This window comes from Ctenopharyngodon idella, chromosome 8 (genome assembly GCF_019924925.1).
Source record: "Ctenopharyngodon idella isolate HZGC_01 chromosome 8, HZGC01, whole genome shotgun sequence".
In the NCBI taxonomy this organism is placed as follows: domain Eukaryota; kingdom Metazoa; phylum Chordata; class Actinopteri; order Cypriniformes; family Xenocyprididae; genus Ctenopharyngodon; species Ctenopharyngodon idella.
In genome coordinates, this window is record NC_067227.1 from 20,103,395 (window position 1) to 20,130,004 (window position 26,610).

At 36.4% G+C, this 26,610-nt stretch overlaps 1 protein-coding gene across 5 annotated transcripts in view; it reads right to left on the minus strand.

The window, feature by feature from the left end:
- The window catches only part of dock8 (dedicator of cytokinesis 8), a 52,522-nt gene extending 26,061 nt beyond the window's left edge, over positions 1-26,461 (minus strand). Inside the window, exons 1-16 of one of the 5 annotated variants that reach the window (XM_051901839.1) lie at positions 26,249-26,385; positions 26,054-26,152; positions 16,277-16,382; positions 10,691-10,866; positions 9,124-9,195; positions 8,879-8,984; positions 6,406-6,618; positions 6,174-6,259; positions 5,879-5,945; positions 4,727-4,876; positions 2,847-2,924; positions 2,579-2,752; positions 2,307-2,463; positions 2,080-2,204; positions 811-901; positions 553-715 (exon numbers count right to left, since the gene is read on the minus strand). In XM_051901839.1, coding sequence (XP_051757799.1) covers positions 553-715; positions 811-901; positions 2,080-2,204; positions 2,307-2,463; positions 2,579-2,752; positions 2,847-2,924; positions 4,727-4,876; positions 5,879-5,945; positions 6,174-6,259; positions 6,406-6,618; positions 8,879-8,984; positions 9,124-9,195; positions 10,691-10,818 — 1,610 coding nt within the window. In that variant the 5' untranslated portion in view covers positions 10,819-10,866; positions 16,277-16,382; positions 26,054-26,152; positions 26,249-26,385. Of the gene's footprint in view, positions 1-552; positions 716-810; positions 902-2,079; positions 2,205-2,306; positions 2,464-2,578; positions 2,753-2,831; positions 2,925-4,726; positions 4,877-5,878; positions 5,946-6,173; positions 6,260-6,405; positions 6,619-8,878; positions 8,985-9,123; positions 9,196-10,690; positions 10,867-14,485; positions 14,609-16,276; positions 16,383-26,053; positions 26,153-26,248 lie in introns of those variants that run through there. The other 4 variants (XM_051901836.1, XM_051901837.1, XM_051901838.1 and 1 more) reach the window with 4 other exon arrangements.
- Between the last annotated feature and the right edge of the window lie 149 nt (positions 26,462-26,610).

Sequence of the window (26,610 nt, forward strand, 5' to 3'; positions counted from 1 at the left end):
ACCACCCAGAGTTCAGCACTGATATCAAGTACGAAACTAGCTGAAACCAGCATGCTTCCTAAAATTGATTATAAATATGAGATTTCCTGTTGTGCTTTTGTCTGGTTTATTTCCATATAGCAGTTGTTTTTAATGCAAGTTTATCCTACAATTAATCAAATAAATTGTACTTTTTCCATAATCAATCAAAAATTCATAATCTAAACAATCCTCCTGTCCCTCAAAAACAAAAAACAGGGCTGCTTTTGTAGGTGAGGCAAGTTTCTTATTTTGGGCTTGTTTTGTAAGACCAGAGTGCTTTTTCTGGTATGAGACCTGGCAACACTGATATGCACACAGTTTTTCAAGCACTCAACCTATTTGTTTTCATAGTCAATGAGTGACTAATCATATCAACCGCAGTTCTGCCCTCCAAAATTCTGACAAACATTGTTACTTAGAACTAAGATTCATTCAAGGTTACTGATTACGGATCTCAGCTTGACAGTTCGTGTGTGTGTGTGTGTGTGTGTGTGTGTGTGTGTGTGTGTGTATAAGAGAGAGAGGGATTACCGGTATATACTGTGAGGCACATAGACTTCACTGGAAGGGAACTCCAGCACCTCTTTAACCAGCCGTTGATTTTTCTCAGACACAGGCTTCACTGGAATCAGTTCAGGGGACAGACACCCATGCACTGTCTCCGGCACTGGAGACACTTCCAGTTTCAGATAGCCTATCAAACAACATACATGTATGATGAATGATATAGAACGATTTTCTGTGGAAAAAAGTGGGCAGCAAAAAGGCACACTTGAGACGTCTGCTCACCAGGTATGAATTTAACACGTCGCTGATTGGACGACCTCTTGATTTCTGTCAGGAACTTGAACAGGTCCTCATCGCTCAGACGCTCTCCTTCCTGCCGGCACATATTTCACATATTAAACATCTTTTCAAATGGGTCTGGATTATTTTATGGAGAACAGCAGAATAATTCTTCAGATGATAAATGTCGCAAAAATGCAGTGTAACATTAGCTAGAGATAGCTGAAGAATGCAGGCACCAATTAATCTGAAGAATGAGAAGAATGGAAAAATGCACTCAAGGTGAGCAACTCAAATTCAAATCAACTCAATTCAACAAGGTTGGATTTTGTTCAACAGTAAAGCACTGTTCTGAAATACGCAACTCTTGAAAATTTTAAATTGATCATATCTCCTTTAATACCTGTTCTTGGTATTATTGTGAACAAATCATTGGCGCATATTATTAAAAAATAAATAAATAAACAACAACAAATATTTATCTTCATTAAAATGCAATAACTTCCTCTGGCTTTGAAACAACTTTCCTTGTCAGCTAACATCATCAAGGCCTCTTGTTTTTTAGTCCCACCTCTTCCAGTGTTGCCAAGTCTGTGGTTTTCCCCGTGGAATTGGGCTACTTTAACACTGCCGTGTGTTGTTTTTCATGTTGGCGGGTTGAAGCAACCCCAAATAACATGATATTTAACACCTGGAATGCGAATTTTACCAGAGAAGCTATGCCAAAAACGTGGATTTTACCCCCCGGAACATTATTTTTACTGGGGGACCCCCCTGAAATGCGATTGGGCAAATAGCAATTGGATGGGTTTTGTTGTGAAAACCTGGCAACCCTGACCTCTTCAGCCACCTAGAGACCACACCCACCTACACTAACATTCAAAGGTTTGGGGACAGTAAGATTTTTTTTCAGAAATTAATAATTTTATTCAGCAATGATGCATCAAGTTGATCAAAAATGTTACAACAATGTTACAAGAGATTTCTATTTCAAATAAATGCTGTTCATTTGAACTTTCTATTCAAAGAATTCTGAAAAAAAAAAATAATAATAATAATAATTGTTGCCACAAAAATATTAATTGTTTTCAGCATTGATAATAACATGAAAAGTTTCTTGAGCACTAAATCAGACTTCTTCCAAACTTTTGATTGGTAGCATAGCTGCACTATGAAACACCCTTTTCACAAAGTATTTCAGATGGATAAAACCAAAACCCACTAAAATTTTTTGTTGACTATTCTGTTCACTCTGAATTGTGCAAGCAATACCTGCTTGATGAAGTTGCACGTGGTGACAGCTGGTTTGAAGCCAGACAGGATATAGTTGTCCTCCATCATGCTGAATCTGTCAGAGTTACGTCTGGGCAATCCTTTCTTTTCCAAACCACCCCTGCCTGTGCCGAAATTCAGAATTGTACATAATTACGGATTAAACTTTTAGAAGGGTGATACAATATATTAATAGACCACTGGTATTCATCTATTCAATATCTTACCATTTATACTGTCTGTGTCACTTGTGTCTCGTTCCAGTGTGGAGTTGATGGCACTCATGATGTTGACCGTGGCGAAGGCAAATGGCATCCTGTAGCGGCCCAGTCTGTGACAAAACCCCTCCGCCTGATTCTTCAACTTCTCCAGCTTCTCTCTGTTCTAAAGGACACAGAAAAAGGATGGAGCTTCATAAAAACAGAGTGGTTTTATTTATCATAACATTTGGCATGTAGATTATTATAATTTGAAAAAGAATTGATTAAATTATACACACTTTATGGCCATAAGTAAATGGACACCTTAACAACCAACTCTTGTGTGTTTGTTGAACATTTAATTTCAAATCCATGCTTCTACTCTTCTGGGAAAGCTTTTCATTAGATGTTGGCACATGGATGTAGGGTTTTGAAGTTGTTCTTCCCCACCAGACAGGGGCATTGTCACGACCCTAGCCAAACCCGATAATTAGTATGGGTGTCAACATACTTTTGGCCATGTTGTGTACATTAACAATGAGAGAAAGAGACCTTTTCAGTGGTTACCTTAGCATCACTCTCCTTCAGTAACATATATGGTTCAGCACAATCTGCGATCTCTCCCTGCTGAAGAACCTTCTCAACCTACACATACACAACACCAAACACACTATTAATAACGCTATTGTTACACAACTCTGCCATCCATCATCATCTCCATAATAATTTCTAATATTATGAGGAATCATTGCTATCGATACTAGTGGTCCTGATATGGACTGATATCTACAGAGCAGGTCACTGACAAAGATACAAAGACACATATACACTACTATGTGTTTCATCATAAATAGTAATAAGAAGAAATGCTTCTTCAGCACCAAGTCAGTATTTCTGAAGGATCATGTGACACTGAAGACAAAAAATTTTTAGAAAACATTTTAGATATATTATGCATTATACACACACAGTCAAACCAAAAAATTATTCAGACATTTTTGATATATTTTTACTAGTGAGTGCAGGACACTATAGTTCATTTATGTAAGTGAGAATAGCAAAATAAAGTCAACTGTGACATATTATACCCAAAAATTCTTCATACAGTGGACTACCAGTAAAATTGATAAAAATTAGGAATCAAATGATTCAGACACTTTGACCTGACCATGTTTTGCTTAAGCGTTATCTGACATAATTAGGGCCCGAGCACCGATGGTGTGAGGACCCTATTGGAATTGCTCAGTCAATTCTTCTTCTTCTCTGGAATGAATCGCATTTTTGAGGGCCTAAACATGCTCAAAAACTCATGAAACTTTGCACACGCGTCAGAAGTGGTGAAAATTTACATCTGATATGGGTGTCAGAATTAGGTGTGGCAAAATGGCTCGATAGCACAACCTACAAAATTTCAATTAAGCGCCCTTCGTGCTACGTTTCACGTACAGGTATAAAATTGGGTAGACATGTGTAACAGCCCAATACCTACAAAAAAATCCCTGGGTGCAAAATCTGAAAACCCAACAGGAACTGAGATATTTAAAATTTTCTCTGCAAAATTTTTGCAGTTTTTGCCATTTCCAGACGTTGTACTTTACCAAACTCCTCCTAGAGCTTTAATCAGATCAACATCATATTTAGTCAGTCTAATCTAAAGGCATTTGCGACGTTAAATTGCGAAGATCTAGACTTTTCGCTGAAGGGTGTGTCTGTGGCGGCCTGACAAAGTCTGATGTTTCGCCATGAAAGAGGAAGCTGTTGTAATTCAGGCATATGGTGTCGGATCTGCCCCAAACTTCACATGTGTGATAAGAGTCCTGGCCTGAAGACATCTATATGCCAATATTCAGTTATAGTCAAAGCGCCACCTGTTGGCAGCAGGAAGTGTGGTGCATCAAAATGACTTTGCCATATTTCTCCTGTATTTACTTGCTTATATGCATGCCACCCACTGTTTTCCTGGCGGTGGCCCAGGGTGCGAGGGCCCTTTCATCGCTCATTTCAATTCCTCATCGCTTTAATTAGGATTATATTTTTCTGACACAGTTTAACTCTGAGATCTTGTCATATTTTATTACCATTTTTTAAACTATAGTGAATGAATAACTAAAATAATTTTAGCCTTTCAATATTTTTATTTTTATTTTTATTTTTTTTTATTTTTTTTTTTATAAATCGACCCCAAACTTTTGAATGGTAATGTACATAAAATTTATGACATTTTACTCAGACTTTACTGAAAAAAAACAAAACAAATAAAATGTTTATTATTAATTGACAACGTCTCAAAATGGCCAAACATCTGTGGATTAATCAGACTGGCCAATATATTGATTTTTCACTTGTTGCTAAAATATATATTCAAAACCAAGATGATAAATATCAAAATAATCAGGTTACGCATTATAATAATATTTAAAATGACCTAGACATTTACTCAAGACTACCTTAATGACCAGATAGATGTCTGGAGAGGGGTAGGAGATGGAGAAAATTGCAGATCTGGCCAAAGTGGAGGTGTCAATGTGGGGAGTATGGGGTCGCAGGAAACTCTTCATCTGATCTGAGTTCAGGTCAAAGTGGAAGTTCTCTGAAATCTGAAGGAAAAAAAATATATATATACCATGATTTGCAATGGATAGCATGAAACAACCAGCCTGCTAATGCTTTTACAAAATCGCTAAAGAAAAGCAGAAGTGAAATTGGGGTGCATAATGAACGAAAACACTTCTTTATATTTCAGGCAGAGTGAACCAATCAGAATTGAAAGACACTTCACTAAGAGTCACATTAGCATAGTTTCCCCTTAAATGAACTCTGAATCTCACTCAATCTGACAAGTCATCTTCAACATTGTGATAAATCAAAGAAAGCCTTACTCGGGCATATCAGGAATTTTAAATGATGTTTTTTCTCTCTTAACATTATGAAATGGGTAATTCCTCCCATCCAAAACACTCTCTACACCAAACCATGGAAAAAACCCATCCTGCATAAAGTCCCTATTTAGCATGAATCATCTGGTCGGTCTCGTGTATTAACCTTCTTCAGTCAAAGCTAAAGCTAAAGAGGATTAATATAATACTTCAGGATATTTTTCCCAAATATATCTGCTGTCTGTCCATTTAATATGGAAATACACATGCCACTGCATTTACAGTTTACATCATAACTCACTAATTCCCTAAGATCCATGACTGTCAGTCCAAGACATTCTTAAATTTGTTGTTAAGTTTCATGTTCACTGGTTTTATAGACTATATTTTATGACCCATTTTTTACTTTATAATCAAGTTGTTTTAGACGTTTACACACACTAAGAAAGAAAATTAAATACCAAGGATCTTAATTTAACTTTTGACAAAACAATGTTTATGGCAGTGAATAATGAAAATGTCTCATTAAAATCCAGCTTTGTTCAGACAGAAGTCGAGGAATGTGGGAGGACTAACAGGAAGAACATGGACAAGAAGAATATTTATTAATTATGTCTCCCTAGCTTAAGCAAAGGAGTTTAAGCAAAAGGGTCAAAATACAAAAATACACCACATATTTTAGTTTTTTATTCATAGCTTTTAAGATAACCATCATAAACTGACCTTTTTCTTCTCCTTTAGGTCATAGAGGGCCATGGTTGCAAAGAGAGGCTCAATTTCAATCTCAAATCTGTAGAAGGAAAAACATTTTCTCAAAACCACATACAAACTATGGAGATCATTTCAACCTCAAAGTAAAAAATAAAATGGGTAATTGTGAGATATGTTTTAAAATAAGAAAGAGATACAAAGTTGCAAATAGAAGAAATGAAGTTCTCAAGTTTAAACTTCAGTCATACAGTGAGAACAACCATTCAGAGAAAATAATCAATAATAGTGGACAGTGAAGAAGTATTACTTGATGCTCTGGCATCGCACTAGTATCCTCTGCCCAAAGTGCTCTTTGGGACAGTCAGGAATGGGCCGAATTGCTACTGCATCCTCCTGTAAACATTCATGAGTAGATTAAAGATTATTATAAGATATTTAGTTTCTAATTCACAAAATGTTCACAAAAATAAAACACTCTAGAATATCCTGTAAAGAACATAGTTTAACATTTAAGGCTGTATTTAAAGCAAGTGCTGCACCTCATCCATAGGAGGGTAGAGGCCAAAGAGCTCGCCATAGCGGTTGCTCTGTCTGGCCTCCTGGTTGAAGCGATCCAGTTCCTCCGGGCTGCTGAAGCGCAAGAGGCTGTCCACACGACGGTCCGGCTGTAGTGCCCGTAAGTTGAAGTCTGAGGATGTGAGGGTGGTCCGAGTTGAATCACCACACAGTGCTGACAGGGACGGCGACTTTTCCTGAGGGGACAGGAGAGGATATATGGAGCGACATTTAGATATCATGGTTTTCAAACTGGCACAGGGGGCCAAAAGAGGGTGCTAGGAGGTTTAAGGAAAAGTTTATATATAACATAAATAATTTAGCAGTTTAAAATAAAATAATGAATAATAACAAAGTAGTTTACACATTTGTCAATTTAAAAAAAGTTTATATATATAAAAAATTAAAATTAATAATAAAAATAAGGAAAGTTCACATTTATCACAATTTAAAAAGTTTATATATAAATTAAAATTGTAAAATAAGTAATGTTTATCAAATTTTAATGATTCAATATAAAAATTGTCTTTATAATACTTGTTTACTGTTTTATTTGCTTTTGAAGCGACACTCACATCCAGTGTAGGCAAATGCCCTTAAAGGGATAGTTCACCCAAAAATGAAAATTCTGTCATCATTTACTCACCCTCAACTATAGTATTTATTTTTCCTACTATGGTAGTAAATGGGGGCGAGATCTAATATCTTCCTTTGTGTTCAGCAGAAGAAAGAAATTCATACAGGTTTGGAACTACTTGAGGGTGAGTAAATAATGACAGAATTTTCATTTTTGGGTGAACTATCCCTTTAAGTGACTAAATGCAAGTGGGCGGGGCCTATGGTGTGATGATGTATAACTATTTGTCAATGTCTTACTCTGGAGGCAGTCATATGCAAATGTGTTTGCCCATGTGACGCCACAGATCCCACAACATCAAAACAATTGATTAAATGCTTTGTTTATAATGAGGAGAATGTTTTAAGCTATGAAACTTGCAGGATGTTTTAATGGTACAAAGACCTCTTATATGTCAAAACATCAAGGCAAATTTGGTTTCTCATGTCATGGCCCCTTTAAGAGCATATACAAGCTAAAAGGTTTAGATCCAGTTCATTCATTCACTTCCATTATTGGACTCTCTTCAGTGTCAAAAGTACAATGAAAAACAAAGCAGCACATAGAATGAACTATTTTCCGATCTTATGTCTTTTGATTACTGACTGAACTAGCAATGCCACATAGCTGCATGCGAATTAGAGCAGAGGAGCTCTGTAAAGTTCTGAGACTAATGCCTTTTTTCCAGGAAGATCATAAGCCTTTGAGATGGATGAATTCTCAAAACCCTAGGAGAGATTTCAGTTAATCGCCAAATATAAGAACCATATGCACTAGCTCTGATAGTGGGCATCATGCAGGGTTCCCATGATGCATTGCGTCTAGTCTGTGGAATAGACCTTCCCCTACCATTTGTATTCTTAATCTACTTGCTTAAAGACACATCACAGAAGAGAGCTGGCTAGCAGGGCCTTTGGTACTCCTCTGGATTGCTAATAACCCCTGCAGTGAATGCGGAGGCCTTTTAAAGGATCCAAAACTAAGAGAGGATCTTGGTGTTCCCGCAGACTCAATGTAAACTCATGAAAAATACATGGAGTGAAACAAATCTTTGTGGTCTGGATAATTAAATCTTGGCAAAGTTGCATGGGACGGAAGAAGTGGGGACAGAATGAATATTCATGCCTCATTATGTCCCTGGACCCTGACAAACAGGGGTGGGATGGAGCCAAGATGGTGGTCATGGGGACAAACAGAAAAAAAAAAAATACCTGAGAGAAAGATTCTGTTTATTTTATCCTCCTTCTTTTCATCTGTTTATTTCTTTACGTTGAATTAAGAGGAAATTTATTCATTTTGTATGGAATTGAACACACATAATGGGATGGGTGGTGACAAACTTTAGAGGCTTTAAAGGGTTAGTTCACCCAAAAATGAAAATTCTGTCATCATTTACTCCCCCTCAAGTAAGTTGTTCCAAACCTGTATAAATGTATTTGTTCTGCTGAACACAAAGTTTGTAACCAGGCCGCTTTAGGGTACCATTGACTTCCATAGCAGGAAAAAAAAAATACTATGGAAGTCAATGGTGCCCCAGAACGGTTCAGTTTCCCACATTCTTCAAAATATCTTCTTTTGTGTTCAACAGAACAAAGAAATTTGTACAGTTTTGGAACAACCTGAGGGTGAGTAAATAATGACAGAATTTTCATTTTTGGGTGAACTATCCCTTTGATATAATAATAATTACAAATAAAAATTGGGAAGATAAGTGCCCATAGGATTGGGTGGCATACTTGAGTGACTCTAATAACGATGTGTACAAAAATCCCAATTAGCTGCTTTGTTGCTGTAAAATAGCATGTGTATATAAGATGAAAGGTTTTATAAACTGTGCTTACTTGTTGCTCTTGTTTGTCAGGCTGAACGTCAGACTCAAATGTCTGTCTCTGTAATACTTTGTAATTACTCCTCTCGGAGTACGCAATCCATCCATAACCCTGAGTTCTGTGAATAAGAAACACAAAAACAAAAAAAAACAAAATCATTATAGTACCTGTGTGTCTGATGTAATTTCTTTGAGTTATGGTTTTTGAGTATTTAAATTGAATATTTAAAATTCAGGAAATAAAGTCTGGGGATTTACCTTCTGCTAACCACCAGCCAGGGCTGCGTGTAACTCTGAACGCAATCCCTCACATGGGGATCCAGTTCCACTCTGGAGACACGCAAACATACACATTATCCATGAAGTCATGAAGTAAGGAATACTGTTTCCGGGTTCAAGCCTCTACTTGTTTCGATTGAGAATACTTTTCTTCAACAGCTGTTTATGAGCACTATTTATTCATATATCACATTTAAGCTAAGCTTTTAAAAACTTACAGTGTACACTACAGTCTTAGGGCTCACGGTGTTCCCTGACCATTTGGGATTTCGGTACAGAGATAAAGGTTAGGATCATGATTTTTTCTGTAGTATTACAGGACACCGGGAGTGTATATTAGCACCATTTGTGGTTTGCGTTTGGCAGCATTTTGACCCGGAAAGGATGAGCGGGTAACATTATACTTAACAAGCAGATAACAATGCTTAAAGCGATTACAAAGATTATAATATTTTTAGAGTAGTATAACAATTATTATAACAACAACAACAATAATAAAATACAAATTTTAAAAATAAATGTAACACTTTACTATAAGGTTTAATTTGATAACATTAGTTAACTACACTGCCCAGCCAAAAAAAAAAAAAAAAAAAAAGGTTGCTGTTTGGATTTTAATATGCAAATACTTAATAACCTATGAATGGATCATTATTACAGTGATTATTATGCTTCTAGCATGTTTTACGTTTGGCAATAGTTCTTTTAACCCTTAAAGATGGAGTGTAGCTTTTCGATTCTTAAACAACCATGTAGGAACAACCATCCAGGATGACAATGCCAATATTTATCAGGGTTAAAATGGTGAAAGAATGGTTCAGAGAGCAAGAATCATCATTTTCACACATGAATTGGCAACTCTGAGTCCTGTTTATCTTATGTTAGAGGTTTTCAGCTTCGCTTGGCATTCTGATACAGTTCCCACAGGTGCACCTACATAAAGCTGCTATCACGTCTTATAAATAATGCAAACTAAGGTGACACTTACCATATAGAAACGTCGTACTCCAGTCGTGATTGCGAATCAGTTTCTGGTTGATCGACTACTTCAGACGTTTCATCGTCGGGCTCGAATTGATACGGTAAAATCGATGCTATCTTTTCTGTTCATACATTGTATACAATGTTTTGCGAATTGATAGCTCAGTAGCGCGCAGTAGACCAATCACAAAGTATTGACCAATCTGACCAATCAGAGCAGTGTAGGCTCATGGAAAGGAGGGGTTTAGAGAGACTGATTCTTTGAACTGCTTCGAACGAATCATTTACGAGGTGAAATTCATTGATAAAAGTGTTTTTTTGACCTTGCATGCATGTAAACCTGTTGTAGGAGACTCCCAAAACAATATTAGGAACCTTTAAAAAGACATAATAGGGGCACTTTAAAGCTGAAAATTGTAAAAGCTGAAACCTAGTGAATTGCCTACCTAGACTGCATTATAGGCACATCGACTGCACAAGTTTCAAAGGAGTTGTAGAGTACAAACACTGAAATGTATCTAGTTGACCATCTTAACCCCAACAGGGAGCATCAAGCAGCACCTACCCTTCCTCAGCGACAGAGGGGCGGATGGTCCTGCATTCCCTCTCCACCAGCTCCACCTCCAGGTCGTCATCAGGAAACTCCCCCAGCTCCTGCATGAGCTCAGCATCTCCACTGCGCAGCTGTGACATCAGGAACTCATCCAGGTCCACCGGCTCAACTGCTTCATATGACTGAGGCTATAAAGAAAACCAGGACATACAATCAAAAATATATAATAATAATAATAATAATGATAAAATGAGCTCTTTGATGGTTTGGACGCATCAGGGACTATGAAAACCCCTCTGATATTTTTAAGACATCACCTGTTGCATTTGAGACATAATCCAAAATGTCAGTAATATGAAGCAAAAGTAGATAGTGAAAAGTGTAGGAATGGATACTTTATTAAAAACTATTTAAGTTTTTTTTTTTACTTTATTAATGAAATAAAAAAAAGTTAATAAAATATACTAATCGAAAATAGTGGCAGCAAACAGAGGCCAGAGACCATCATCAAAGATGAATGCATAACTGCTGTACTTCTCTTGGCACTAAAGCATTCAATCTAATACAATACTAGTTGTCCATCAAATAAGACATGCATTTAAACTCCTTCTTTAACAACTAATGAAAGAGCTAAATATAAAACACACACACAGAGAGAGAGAACTAGAACGCTCTATGACCTCTATAAAAAAAAAAATGAAACAAAGAAGGAGGTTAGAAGCAATAAATCATTTTAAAGCTGATGACATGTTCAGACCATGGCAGTAAAAAAAATGCACTGCCTACAGTTGTATTACTCTGTTAGTAAAAAGCTAGACTGGAACAGAGAGCATTCTGTCATGACTTGAGGCAGACAGATCTAGACCTGCTGAAGATCATCAACAAAACAAGGCAGGGCTCCAGAAAAAAAAAAATTCATTAAAGGAGCCATTGGCTCCTATAGGGGGGAAAAAACAGGCCGCAAAAAAAGTTAAGAGCCACATAATGAACTTAAATTTTTAAATCACTAGTCATCCTGTTGTGTATATATATATATATATATATATATATATATCCCTTTTACAGTTTCAGCATTTTCATCTTGTGATTTTTCTGGGAAATGAATATTTTCACTTAATACCATTATAGTTTCAATTAATATTTTGAATCTGATTAGATTTTTATATTTTCTGCTTTCATTTTTCGTTAAGTTTTAATATTTATTTTTTTGTGTGTGTGTTTTGTTTTTAGTTTTATTTTTGATTGTTTTTAAACATGGCTGTTTAAATTTTTATTTCAGTATTAACATTTATTTCAAGCAATAAACAACAGTTTACTTTGAATCAAATGAGAATAAATATAAATATATGGAAATAAATATATAAATATATTAAATTTGGTTTGTGTAACCAAATAACAAACAAGGGAAACTGATATACATGCGACTTTGATTAATGAACAGGCCAAAATACAGCGGGACTCTTATTTTGAAATGCATGTGCTTTCCTTTTGCTGCTTATTCAAGTTCAGATGAGGAAGATAAAAAAAAAAGCTACGTTGTTACAAGCGTTACAACACATTACAATATGAATAATATAAAGTAAACTTTGTCATAATTGATCAGCATTAGTTCTTAAGCAATCGTTTGACTAATGTGCGCTAATCATTGATTGCGAGCTGCTCTGAAGCGCTGCTGCGAGAGCCTGAAGAACGCACAACAGCGCCATCTTTTGACTTTAAAATATGCAGCACTCACATTTAATGAAATCAATGTTAATAATCACATTAGGTAATATCGCGATTTGTTTTTCCATCCACAAAATATAAGACGCCTTAAAATGATCATTAATACTCTTGTTATACCATTTAAGGTACTGAAGACTTTTTATGACTTTAAATTTATCTGATGAGCATGAGCGGAGTGGTGATCAGCATGACTGATATTCAAACGGTAAGCACGCGCTGCATCTGCATTGTGTGTATCTGCAGTCTGCAGAGCCGGTTTCCCCTTTTGAATGACAAATATAGACGAATTTATATGAAGAAATAGGCAGTTGTCTCCTTTACGCAGGAGCAGAACTGTGTGTTCAAATGCAGCTTTTTTGCACCGACGCGAGGCGACAACACAGTCTGCTTTTATCAATGCTAGTTCTTTGGCGTCTGTTTGGTATGTGATATTTTCTCTACCCATTCATATTTTAAAACTTTCACAGGCAGCATCTCATTTAATTACCTCAACACAACAAATGATGTGATAGGCTACTGGTCACAGAACACGCAAACAACATGCAAATTTTACAGTCATAATGTGACCTCAGCAAAAATATCACTGGCAAATTAATATTTTTAGTCGCAAATGCGACCGTTTTAGGCGCAGTCTGGAGCCCTGCAAGGTTGTGATTTTATGAGATGTTTCATAGAGATGGATTAATCAGAACCATATTGGACATAAATATCATCAAACCAATGCTAGCCTGCAGAAAGAGACAAAAGCATGTCAAATAAAGGATTTAATAAAGCACAACTTTATTATAACCCTAGCAACTGGTTATGTAATGTCTCAAACACACTTGAGGTCTAGTGAGGGCCTCTCTCTTATCTTTTGCAAAAGTGTTGTACAACAACACTATCAGTTATCTGAAACATGCCCCTATATAACACAAGGTCTTACTAGAACAATTCTGATAAAACACTTTCAAAACCAAGTATCACACTGACACACCTTGAAAAGCATTTAAAGGTGTAGACATTGAATACCATCACAGGAGAAATCGATAATCAACTAGTTTAGATAAGTTTGTGACACAATGAACATTATGTCTGAAGCATTTAGCATTTATCTTAGGAAAAACATTGATCTGATCTCTATGGAAGCCTAAGCAGAGTAAAAGATAAAAAAGGTAACAGAGAGAACTTTATACTTTTTGCAAGACACAAGAGAAACATTGAAAAATATGATATATTGCAAAATACTGAAGATCCTGAGGTACAGTACAAGGATGCAACAGCAAGATATAAATTTACAATTATCAAAAACAAACACAAATTTGAAGTATAAAGTCACATTAGTGAGAAATAAAGTCTCAACAGTGAAAATTAAAACCACAATACTGAGAATTATAGGCAGCAATAGTTTGAAATAAATTGAAATAACAGATATAAAAATACAGTATGTAAAAATAAAGCTGCAGTTGTGAGAAATAAAGTCACAATAGTAAATAATGAGTAAAGCCTATTAGCTTTTATTTTTTTATTCAAAGGTGGAAACAGGCTGTATAAGAGCTTGCTTATATCTCTAGTGTCACACCTGAGGTAGTACAGGGAACAAAGCTTGGACATATTAATGACTGTGAAAAAGCTCTGAATTTAAATATAAAAACTGTTCAAACTTTTTTTGCTGTGTGGTTTGTGTACATCAGCAGTTGACGGGAGGAGCAGTGTAACTGCCGATAAACAATGATATACTCTATGGTCTATGGGTGGAAGTGTTATTTCTGTAGATCATCTAACCCCATTCACTCTAAACCAGTGATGGGAAACAAATATTTACAAAAACTGACTGTTTCATATATCTGCATCATATAATACACAGGTTTAAAAGTAAGTTTTTCATCTGGAGGCCTACTTGTGTTTCTTTAAAACATGGAGGCAACCACAAAACAGTTCCTGCTCTTTATTCAGCACCATCAAGCTTAATATAACCCACCCAGTCTGCGTGCATTGTGTAAATTTAGCTTAGAGTTTCAATTCTGCATCTACCAATTGAATGCAACCAAACTACATCAGATAGAACAAGTGCATCTGAAATGGATGAAAGAAAATACTCACCAAATGCTTCTTGCGAACAAACTACGGGGCAACTGACAAGATGGCGTTGCCCGGAAATAAAAATGACTTGTTTCTGCAACTCTTCCTTAATAGGTTTGAGCCACATGAAGCACTCTATTTTTTAGGGCTTCCAAAAGCAGGATGTGACATCACAACCACTTCCCTTACTAGCTATGGTGAAATAGCAGGGGCACATAAGCACTCATAATCGAGTCAAAAGCAAACGCCGGTTAACTTAAAATCAAATTATGGGTCAATGCCAAAGTTTTGCTCTCCACTTTAAGAAACTTTGAAGGAATTACGTGATCACTGTCAAAAAGTGAAAGGTATTGTGGACCATTTTTGTATGTTTACAGTGGTTAAGAGCTTTAAAATTTGCTGGCGGTGAGATAACTAGTAAGAATGCAGATGGTAAACCATAATAAAATACTTAATTTGTTAAATTGTGCCATGCTATTGGTTAAAATTATAACTGTTTTACAATAAACAACTAATAATGAAAGCTAAATTTATTGGTTTATCATGCTGTAAGAAACGTGTACACATCAGGGCGCTATAATGCGTAACCCACTGAATTTCTCAAATATCAAAATTATAACTACTTATCAATCATTTTAAAGCATTATTACTGAAATATAATCTGTTATATTAATGAAAAATTCTTGGGATTAAAAACAGTTTCAATTTGCCTTTCATTGCAGTCTGTCTATAATGTGAAAAATGGGAAAACATCACAGGGAAGATTATGTGAATATGAAGACAACAGCTTCTAAAATCCATGGATATTAAAGATGAGAGAGAGAGTGTGTGTGTGTGTGTGTGTGTGTGTGTGTGTGTGTGTGTGTGTGTGTGTGTGTGTGTGTGTGTGTGTATATATATGTGTGTGCGTGTGTGTATATATGTGTGTGCGTGTGTGTATAAGCTGGAAGGCACCAGCTGCAGTGGTCTGGTAGGCTAGGCTCTGACCCATTTTCAGCAGACAGGAAGTACACACAGGTTAACCAGCTCAACCACAAACATATTCGCATACACACATTTGTGGGACTTATATCTTAAATATAAGAAAGAAAAATTTTACGTTTATACACAGTACTGGCCAAAAGTGATGTCCGGCCTAGGAAAATCATCTTCACCCTTTATTCGAATATTATTAAAAATGTGATTTTTGTAAGCATATTGCATAGTTGTGCTTGGAGTCAATTGTTTTATTTGTGATAACGCAATGAAACATGCCAAATTGTATGTTTGTGTGTGTGTATGTTGTGTGTGTGTGTGTGTGTGTGTGTGTGTCATATATATATATATATATATATATATATATATATATATATTATATATATTTATATAAAATGTATATACATACACAAACACACACATATATAAAATTCTTTCAAGGTTTATATATTTGTGTGTGTGTGTGTGTGTGTGTGTGTGTGTGTGTGTGTTTTATAAAATATTTTATGCATTTATTGTTTTTTTTTAATTATAAATCAAATAAATTATTTTTTAATCATTATACAAAATCTTTTGACTGCTCAATGCCATGACTGACCAATCAGAGTGCAGTATTCCAGAGAGAAGTGTAACAAATAATCATCAACAATCAAACTGCATTAGACCGTGATGTCACAGACATTTACATACAATCATTATCACATACAGAATAAACTGTTCATAATACATCCATGTATAATCTACGAATGACCTCTTGGTATGTACAGGTTTGTTTCTGTGAAGTAACTCTATTGTCGATTCTATTAAAGTATCGATCAGTGAAAGTGCATCACTCACTATGTTGACGCAGAAAGAAGCAGAGGCGCTGTAACTGTGCCGGTGGTGCGGCAGGGAACCATGGCTGATCCCACTGAAGTGTCTCCGAATCTCTGCCGAAGAGTGCCTGAGATGAGAGAGAGAGACAAGTATGAAAAGGGTAGAGAGGAAACAGAAAAGATAGGTGCAACACTGGATTATTCTCCAGGGGGAGGTATTGTACAGACACCAAGTGCTTGTTTAGACACTCCTTTCTGTGTGAATGTGTGTGTGACGCAAAGTTACAAACACTGAATGAATCTCCCCATCCATTACCTCATACATTACTCCTCATTAGACACAGTTCCCTCATCAACCTGAAGTTAAGTGACTTGCTTAGGTTACAGTAATATATCAAGAGCTCTGTAACTGTGTAGTTCATGGTCACCCTCACCTAGATATGAATAATAAACCAATACAATCACCCTGGGCTGTGTTTCCTAAAAGAATCGTAAGCTTAAGTAGATCGTAGAACCATTGACACCAATGGTTTCTACAATCAACTTGGCTCACAATGCTTTTGGAAAACGTAACCCAGGTTGAAGAATTGCCCAATATTTGGCCATTTTGAAATACCGATGACTCTGTCCACTTGAACGATTTAAGTGTCCCTCGTTTCAAAGTTTGCCAACAGACCTGTCAATGGATAATCTACAATTTCTACTCCCTACTGAAAACTGTAAAGACTTGCATTGTTTTAAAAGGTATATTTTTTTCTTTGCATTTTTACATTAATTACATTAATAAATGCATGTCACAATTATGAAAGTCGCAATTATTAAAATGTCTGAATTGTGGGATAAACAGTCGTAACTGTTAAATATAAAGTTGCAATTGTGAAATATAAAATCAAAATTTCAAGTAGAAAAAGGTTATAATTGTGAGATATAGTCACAATTCAATTACAAAAAATAAAATTTGTGAGAAATAAAGTTACAATAGAAATATAAAGTCACATTTCTGAAAACAGTCACAATTGTGAGATATATAGCGTAAAGTGAGATACAGTAGAGTAAAAAAAACTGGTGGAAACAGACTTTCATAGTTTTCAGATATTTTTAGTGAACTAATTAAATATTATGTAAAATAAAAAAAGTTACATTTCACTGTATAGGTGTACATATCAACTGCTTTAAATAAAAAATAAACAGTATTAGCTTATTTTACACACTTCTAAAAATAAAGGTTCTTTATTGGCATCAGTGGCTCCTTGATGAACCTTTAACATCAATGAAATCTTTTCATTGCACAAAAAGTTCTTTATAGGGGAAAAAGGTTCTTTAGATAATTAAAATGCTCTTCACACTAAGAATTGTTTTAAGAACTGATCACTGAAAGGTTTTTTGTGGAACCCAAAATGGCTCTTCTATGCAGTGTTGGGGAAAGTTACTTAAAAGTAATGCATTACAATATTGCTTTACTCCCTAAAAAAGCAGTTGTGTTACTTAGTTACTATTGCATTACTTTTTTCACCTGGGCTGGGCTTGCTTGTTTATTTTTTAACAACAACAAAAAGTTCAAAAGGCCCTTTCACACTAAAAGTGAAATAAATAAGCCTCAGGCTGAAGGAAATTCAAATTCACACCTGTAACAGTACAGGGCGCATCTCAAACAAACCTTTCAGCTGTGCTGCCATTCTGGATTGCAGAAAAATAAGATGCAGGAGAAGAAAGTTTGATACTCTTACTTCAGCAATAAAAACAACAACAAAAAAGAAACACAAATGTGGTGTTTAACTAAAGTCATTTTTGCTTATTCGTATGGTTGAATCGGATCATCAAAGGTCAGCAGCAAAACATTGGTTAATAATTAATTGGTTAATAAAGTAAGATTAATTACATAAAGTACAACCCGAATTCCGGAAATGTTGGGACGTTTTTTAAACGTTGGGACGGGGGCATGTTTACCATGGTGTAGCATTTCCTCTTCTTTTCAAAACAGTGTGAAGATGTCTGGGCATCCAGGTAATGAGTTTCTGGAGTTTTGGTGTTGAAACTTGGTCCCATTCTTGCCTGATATAGGTTTCCAGCTGCTGAAGAGTTTGTGGTCGTCTATGACGTATTTCTCTCTATAGGTGAAAGATCTGGACTGCAGGCAGGCCAGTTCAGCACCCAGATTCTTCTACGATGAAGCCATGCTGTTGTAATAGCTGCAGTATGTGGTTTTGTATTGTCCTGCTGAAATACACAAGGCCTTCCCTGAAATAGACGTTGTCTGGAGGGGAGCATATGTTGCTCTTTATATACCTTTCAGCATTCATAGTGCCTTCCAAAACATGAAAGCTGCCCATACTGTATGCACTTATGCACCCCCATACCATCAGAGATGCTTTTGAACTGAACGCTGATAACACACTGGAAGGTCTCCCGAAATCCCTTTAGCCCGGAGGACACGGCGTCCGTGATTTCCAAAAAGAATGTCAAATTTAGACTCGTCTGACCATAGAACACTTTTCCACTTTGAAACAGTCCATTTTATATGAGCCTTGGCCCACAGGACACGACGGCGCTTCTGGACCATGTCCACATATGGCTTTCTTTTGCATGATAGAGCTTTAGTTGGCATCTGCAGATGGCACGGCGGATTGTGTTTACCGACAGTGGTTTCTGGAAATACTCCTGGGGCCATTTAGTAATGTCATTGACACAATCATGCTGATGAGTGATGCAGTGTCGTCTGAGGGCCCGAAGACCACGGGCATCCAATCCCTTACACACAGAGATTTCTCCAGTTTCTCTGAATCTTTTGATGATGTTATGTACTGTAGATGATGAGATTTGCAAAGCCTTTGCAATTTGACGTTGAGGAACATTGTTTTTAAAGTATTCCACAAACTTTTTAATATCATAATATTCTGAGTTTGCACTGTTTTTACTCATTCACTGTTATTCATTTTGAGGAATACCGAATCTGTTTTTGTACAAGTGAGATGAGTGCCTGCTAATATTTAATCTAGAACTACAATACTACATAGAAATACATCATGTTTGCACAGCATTACTTGCGTTACTTATTTGAAGTTGCTTTACTAGTTACTTCAAAGTAATCCGATTACGTTACTTGTAATGCTTTACTCCCAAACAGTGCTTTTATGGCATCACTGTGTTAAAACCTTTATTTTTAAGAAATATTACAACAATATTCTACCTCGCTTTCAAGTTATCAGTAACTTAAAATATCCCTATCAATCAACCGCTAGATTTGAATCCACAACATTTGCCATATCAGCCTGTCTTCTTAACCATCATCCCAAAGCTTCCCATGATTCTTTTTGTTACAGTATACTTAAGGTCATACTTACATTATTATCAATGCTGTTGACATTTTATTGTCTCCTCAAATATTGACGAAATAGAGTGTGATATCAGAAACTCCACAGTAAACTTTTGGCTGAGAGGTGAGCACAACAACAAACCCTTCTGTAACAAACAGTAATCAGCTTTTGAGAAGCACGCTGTGACATTCCCAAATGAAGCGTAAACTGATTTAGACACTCTTAATGACATGTTCCCCCATGATCACTGGATAGGGTGCGCTAATGATGAGTTAGTGCATGTGAGCGCAGCTGTGCACCTGTGCCTCCTAACCACTTCAGGCAAAGTAGAAAAAAAATAAATAAATCAGGCAGACAGTGTCCCAGATTTCCCCGTCGTGCTGCAGCATCACTGATTAAATGAAAATTCACAGTGTAAAAATGACACAGCATGACTGACATTTACTTTGAATTTAGAACACATACTCCAGGCTAGCCTAGAAATGAATTAAACTCCGACTCAGTGTTGTTATTTTACCTTACACTAACACTACAACCAAGTTACCACTAAAGCTGAGACAATACTCATTTTCACAAATCACTTCAGTCACATTCCCACAGTGTCTCAGCCAACAATTCATACAATGCAGCCTGTTTTTCCTCCGAACTTCCATTGATATTAGCAGAAGGATTCGCCTCAGAAGCGGAGAGGTATTGAATTTGGCAGCCAGCCTTCCGGGCCGCAATACAACAGAGTGCTATTGTGCACCCGCTTTTAAAAAGCCCCCCAAAAATGGGTCACCATTCATAACGCTGTTATGTTTCCCCCCAAACACATTTCCACGGATTGTCTGTTGTAGGATAAAGGGCTTTCTGTAATCATTTGCACTTTATATTCAACATGTTTGAGGTAAAAATGCTTTACCTCAAACACAACATTACAAAATTCATCCGTTAAGTTAAAAATGCTGTAGCTGTTGTTCTTGTTTTTCAGGACTCTGTTCAGTAAATTGTGCCAATACAAAAAATCAACTTGAGAGACTAGTTTTTAAAAACTAAAGGAGATTTTGTTGAATTATTAAATAGGTTTTCATTTGTCACTGCTTTTCTAGATCCACAACATCAGCCACAGACTTCTAGTCAAACTACTAAGTCAAGTCTAGGGCAGGACAGCATGCAAATGGTCTAAACCGCAGAGCAAAGACAAACAGGTGTGAATTATAGCATGCAGCCTAGATCACAGAATACTGCAGAGTATTTAACACACACAACATAATAGTGCATGTCCTTACGGAACAAAGGTCAAACTGGTGTAATATCTCACCGAAACGCTGTATCATTGTGTAAAACCTTATGCAAGATTAAAAGCAAAAATCACATTTGTCTATAAAATCAAAGACGGAATGCTGTTTATTGCATAACAGCAGATCTTTTATGGAATAACCAGGCATTCTGTTGCAGTTGTAAGTGTTGAAGAAAAAACAATTAAACATGAAAGGCTACGATGGGTGGGAGCTACCGTTCTTATCCACAAAAATGTTACAGTCTTAGTATGACTGGAATATTCATCACAATAAAATTCTGTGTTATCATGGACTGCTCTCAGCACTGGAGATAATGACATAGGGTGCAGAGAGAGGAGTCTCAATTTGACCCTCCTTCTCCATCAACTTTGACAGGAGCTGTGATTATAGGGAACATTTCATGCAAACAAACACACACAACATGCAAAGAGCTCACACTTTATGAACATCCGTCTCTCTCCTGGGATTGTTATGACTTTTTGATGATGATTACAATGATCATAAATCTTTTGTAATGCAATCTTATGGTAATTGTTTGTATTCTACAGACATTTGGGTCATTTTGACTACTCGACTGATTACTTAAACAGGTACTGAAGTACTTCTGAAGGGTGAAGGGGAAGTGTTGGAGCAAGTTCTGTCTGTGCTACTTTTTAAATTGCTGGTCACACGTCAAACAGACGCCTTTGGTCATTTAGTCATGTCTTGTTTTTCCAGCATCTCGCCACATCAATTTAAAATACATCTGTATGTTTTTTTAATCAAGGATGCACCAATATTGAAATTGCGCCCTTAAAGGGACACTTCTTTCAAACAGGAAAAATGTCAATGGTAACCAAAACTGTTAGATTACCAACATAATAGAGCTGTGGTTAGCTATACAAGGGTTTAATCTTTGCCATAATGTATCGATATCACTTTAACTTAGTGCTAAATGATCATCTAAATCTTAAAACAGACGAAATCAATTAAATATCTAATATCAGCCCATGTCCTTTTCTAGTGTAAATACTATCGTTCAAAAGTTTGGGGTCAGTACAATTTTTTTAAATATTTTTATGCAGGCTGCATTTATTTGATCAGAAATGCAATAAAAACAGTAATATTGTGAAATATTATTTTTTAAATAACTTGTTTTCTATTTGAATATATTTTAAAATGTAATTTGTTCCTGTGATATCAAAGCTGAATTTTCAGCATCATCATTACTCCAATCAGTGTCGCATGATCCTTCAGAAATCATTCTAATGCTGATTTGACAAGAAACATTTCTTCTTATTATTAATGTAGTATGTAACAGTTGTGATGCTTCAAATTTTTGTGGAAACTGTTTTTCAAGATTCTTTGATTAATAGAAAGTTCAGGAGAATATAATTTATTTAAAATAGAAATCTTGTTTAAAGGGTTAGTTTACCCAAAAATGAAAATTCTGTCATTACTTAGGCTACTCACCCTCATGTCATTCCACACCCGTAAGACCTGTTGTTTATCTTCGGAACATTTTTCATAAAATCTGATCAGGCTCAGTGCTCACTTTCAATGCCCAGAAAGCTACTAAAGATGTATTTAAAACAGTTCATGTGACTACAGTGGTTCAATCTTAATGTTATGAAGCGACGAGAATACTTTTTGTGCGCCAAAAAAACTAAAAATTAAATTTCAAAACACTGCTTCATGAAGCTTCGAAGCTTTACAAATCTTTTGTTTTGAATCAGTGAATCGGAGCGCGTATCAAACTGCCAAAGTCACTCCCCTAAGTGGTGAACCACTGAAATATCAAAACACTTATCACGTAACGAAGCCTCGTTTACTGAAATCACGTGACTTTGGCGCTCCGAACCACTGATTCGAAACAAAAGATTCGTAAAGCTTCAGGAAGCAGTGTTTTGAAATCGCCCATCACTAGATATTGTCATAAAGTCCTTATTTTGTTTTTTTGGCGCACAAAAAGTATCCTCGTCACTCCATAACATTAAGGTTGAACCACTGTAGTTACATGAACTGTTTTAAATACGTCTTTAGTAGCTTTCTGGGCATTGAAAGTGTTAATTGCCTTGCTGTCAATGGAGGCCTCACTGAGCCATCGGATTTTATCAAAAATATCTCAATTTATGTTCCGAAGATGAACGAAGGTCTTAGGGGTGTGGAACGACACGAGGGTGAGTAATTAATGACAGAATTTTCATTTTTGGGTGAACTAACCCTTTAACATTATACATGTCTTTACTGTCTTTTGGTCAATTTAATGCATACTTGCTGAAAATTATGAAGACTGAAGAGTATTAATTTTTTGTCAAAACATAAAAAAAAAATCTTCCTGACTCCAAACTGTAGTGCACTATATTGACTTAATTCTAATTAAACTTTCAATTCAATGTAATGTAGATAAAATACACATTCAGAAAGAATTCCATTGGACATGCAGTTGTCAATAACCAACAGTGAAATCTTCCCGAACAAAAACAAAACAGAAATCAACATTTGTTCTTATTTTTCCCCATTACAGATGGAGCACAATGACAAACCCTCTGTAAAACACAATTACAGCCATGACAGCGTCAGCCACATTCCAAAGAGAGCGGACTATGATTGTTTGTCTTAGTTGTCTCAGCCAAGTATGATTGTGGGTCAGGGAGCCTCATAACAGTATTGTGCAAGAGCACTGCTTTAGTGTGGAACTTCCCTTGAAGGTCAACATCAGCTGAAGATGGCTGAAATTTAAGAACTATTCTCGTGATATGGCAAGCATTTCCTTCAACTACAGCCTTTCTGCTGACTGAGGGCTTTCGTTTATTGTCTGCCACGTCTCATTACATTCTGTTTTCATCACATTGTCTGTCCTTAAACATTTAATGTCACTTCTCACAGTGAAATGCGCCTGGAAAAATCAAAGGATTATGAAAAGACGACGGAATAAAGAGCAAACAAAAACCCCAGGCCACCCTTCTTCATAACAAAACACAGCTGTGCTCAGAGGACTTTTCATGCATAATTCATGCAAATAAATGTGTGGTCACTGAAAATGAGAAGGGACATGGAGGGTGTTGCATGGGCCAAGAGAAATCTGCAGCGTATGCGCTGACGTTTTCCCCCCTGTCCGCACGAGACAGCACGAGTTCAGCTTGTGCAATACAGCAGCTGCCTCCACAGCAAGTATCAAGCCCCCTGTGGATTGCACTGGTTAGGTTGCACTTGAATGAAAATCTGGGAATCATTCTGTTGGCTGACCAGCTCAGGGATTTTTAGTGCTTGCTTGGTTTTGTTTTAGAGACACTAAGATCTATATTCTCTATAACTGCTTATAATCTCTCTTTACCATCAATGAGTCATTTGGAATTTCCTTTTGTGTTCTTACAAAGAGGAAGTAAAATGGTGACTTTTAATTACTTAATCATAGTTACCCAATACTGCCCTGACAACAGAATAGTGTGCTCTAGGTTATATCTACTAATTTCTACTTAGTAGAAATCTACTAAGATCCCCATGATTGAGGGTGAGTAAAGCTTGGGGTAATTTTCATTTTTGGGTGAACTAACCCTTTAAATCATGGCAAATAATCAAAAAATGGTTGATATTAAAATTCTATTATATTTTGTCAAAATAAAAAAAATAAAAAAAAACAGTAATGAAGTGTGTTGAATTCATGCATACAGTATTATAATGTATATTAAAAATATGTTTGAAAAATGGATATTCATTTGATATTTGCTAAAGATTTCATTTAACACTTATTAAATTATTAGTGTAAAGATTAATATTAAGTTACTTTTAGATAATGCAAAGGTAATAAATGCAAAAATAATGAGCTGCACAATTAAATATCCAATATTATCAATATGGGACTGATATATTGTGCATACCCTACAATCTTTTCATGTAGTTTCTTTGCTTTCCATCTGATTCCAAATACAAGCGAGGATATTAAATTCTGATGCCAATCCAGCACAATAACAATTGTGCTGATACAGGACGCTACTGGACATGAAACACTGTTTTTCAGCTTTGACAAAGCCATTAAGTGCTCATGGGGGGCGATGTACACCGAATATTTATTATTTGTGATTTAAAAAACGTTTTTCATTCAAAACATACACATATTGCACAGACAGTGCACTGGATTCAGTGCACAATCGCGATGACATTTTGGTGTAGAACAGATCACACCTGCAGTATCTGTGATACCACTCCAAAGCCTCAACCAATACGCTTCAACCACCATGTAACGCTAGCCTACTTACAACTGAGAAAACACATAATCTGTGAGTTACTCAGAAAAACTAGTGGCTTTGCTTTTAGTCACACAATGTGACTAAAAGCAAAATGAATCAGCTTATTAATATCACAAATGCATAAGGACTGACTCCACTGCGTGATTCCCATAATCTGCAGAAACAAATTGAGTGTGGCATATGACAGTTGTGCTATGAATGAACCTTTGTGTGCCTGTGTGACATAAACTCACAAGACAGAATACGGATCATTACCCTGTATACGAGCCCTTTGTTCCCTTTGTTTTAATACCGGACTCCCTTCTTCCACTATGTCTTTAAATTCATTTCCTCCCCACCTGTTGTGCGATAAAACAGGAACAATGCAAACTTCCACTTTAACTTGACAGCTAACGGGTCAGTGCTGAGCTGTAATAAGCAGATGAGAGAAGGGGGAAATGATCAAATAGACAGGAGCTCCAATTTTAGAATTACACGGAAATGAATGAAAATTGCTCTGAAATGCATTGCCGTAGTCTTTCTTTCATTCGTACTTTCTTTTAGCCTGAAGGGGGTATGTTGTAAGCATATGAACTTCAATAACTTTTACAGCTCAGATGTATCTGAATGTAGACCATCTGCATACTGAAAGTGACAGGTTGCTATTAATACTGCAGTTTAAAACTTACTTGATACAATCTTCACAGCGATGCCACAGAAGAACCATTTTGGGTTCCCCAGAGAACCTTTCAGTGAAAAGTTCTTAAAAGAATAGGTTTTTTTTTCTTAGTGTGAAGAACATTTTATAATCTAAAGAACATTTTGTGCGTTGAAAAGGATTATTTTTAAAAGGAGATGAGTGTATGAGATTTTGTAGAGATGTCTAAGAGTGTATGAGATTTCCATACTAAACATAACATTAAATATGCTGTATCAACGCTGTAACTCATGAACTTCTCTTTAACATCACATAGCAATAATTGATAAGACTCACAAGACTATCAAGTCTATTGGTGCCAGACTTGTAGCTTATCCCAAACGTGTAGCTGCCTGTTCCGGAATTCACCCAAACTCCCTGTAGATTTAACACTGACTGCAGACAAACAGACAGCTCCAAAAGTCAGCTCAGCTTCCCTGGGATCAGTCAGTGCACGAGCTATGAGGTCCAGCCAAAGGAAATGAACATTACCTGTTGATTTTGAGAGCGAATGCTCTTCGCTCTGACGCTGGCAGTGAAGCCATGCGAGTCTGATATCAGTCCACGCAGAGCCGCGTATAGCAGGACGGAGCGGGGATGATCGCTGATGGCATCGCAATCCTCATCTTCGCGGTATCAGTGGCTTTGCTGGGCGGAAACTTCCGCATTTTAACTTCAACCCAAACAGAGAGGATTTACGAGAGAGAGAGAGAGAGAGAGAGAGAGACTACTAAACGATGTTATGAAGATAAGATTAAGACTGGGTTTGCTTGATAAACAAGTGGGTTTAAACGGGTGACGACAGATACCAGGACATTATAAACACAAGTGCCGGTTTACGTGAATTTATGAAT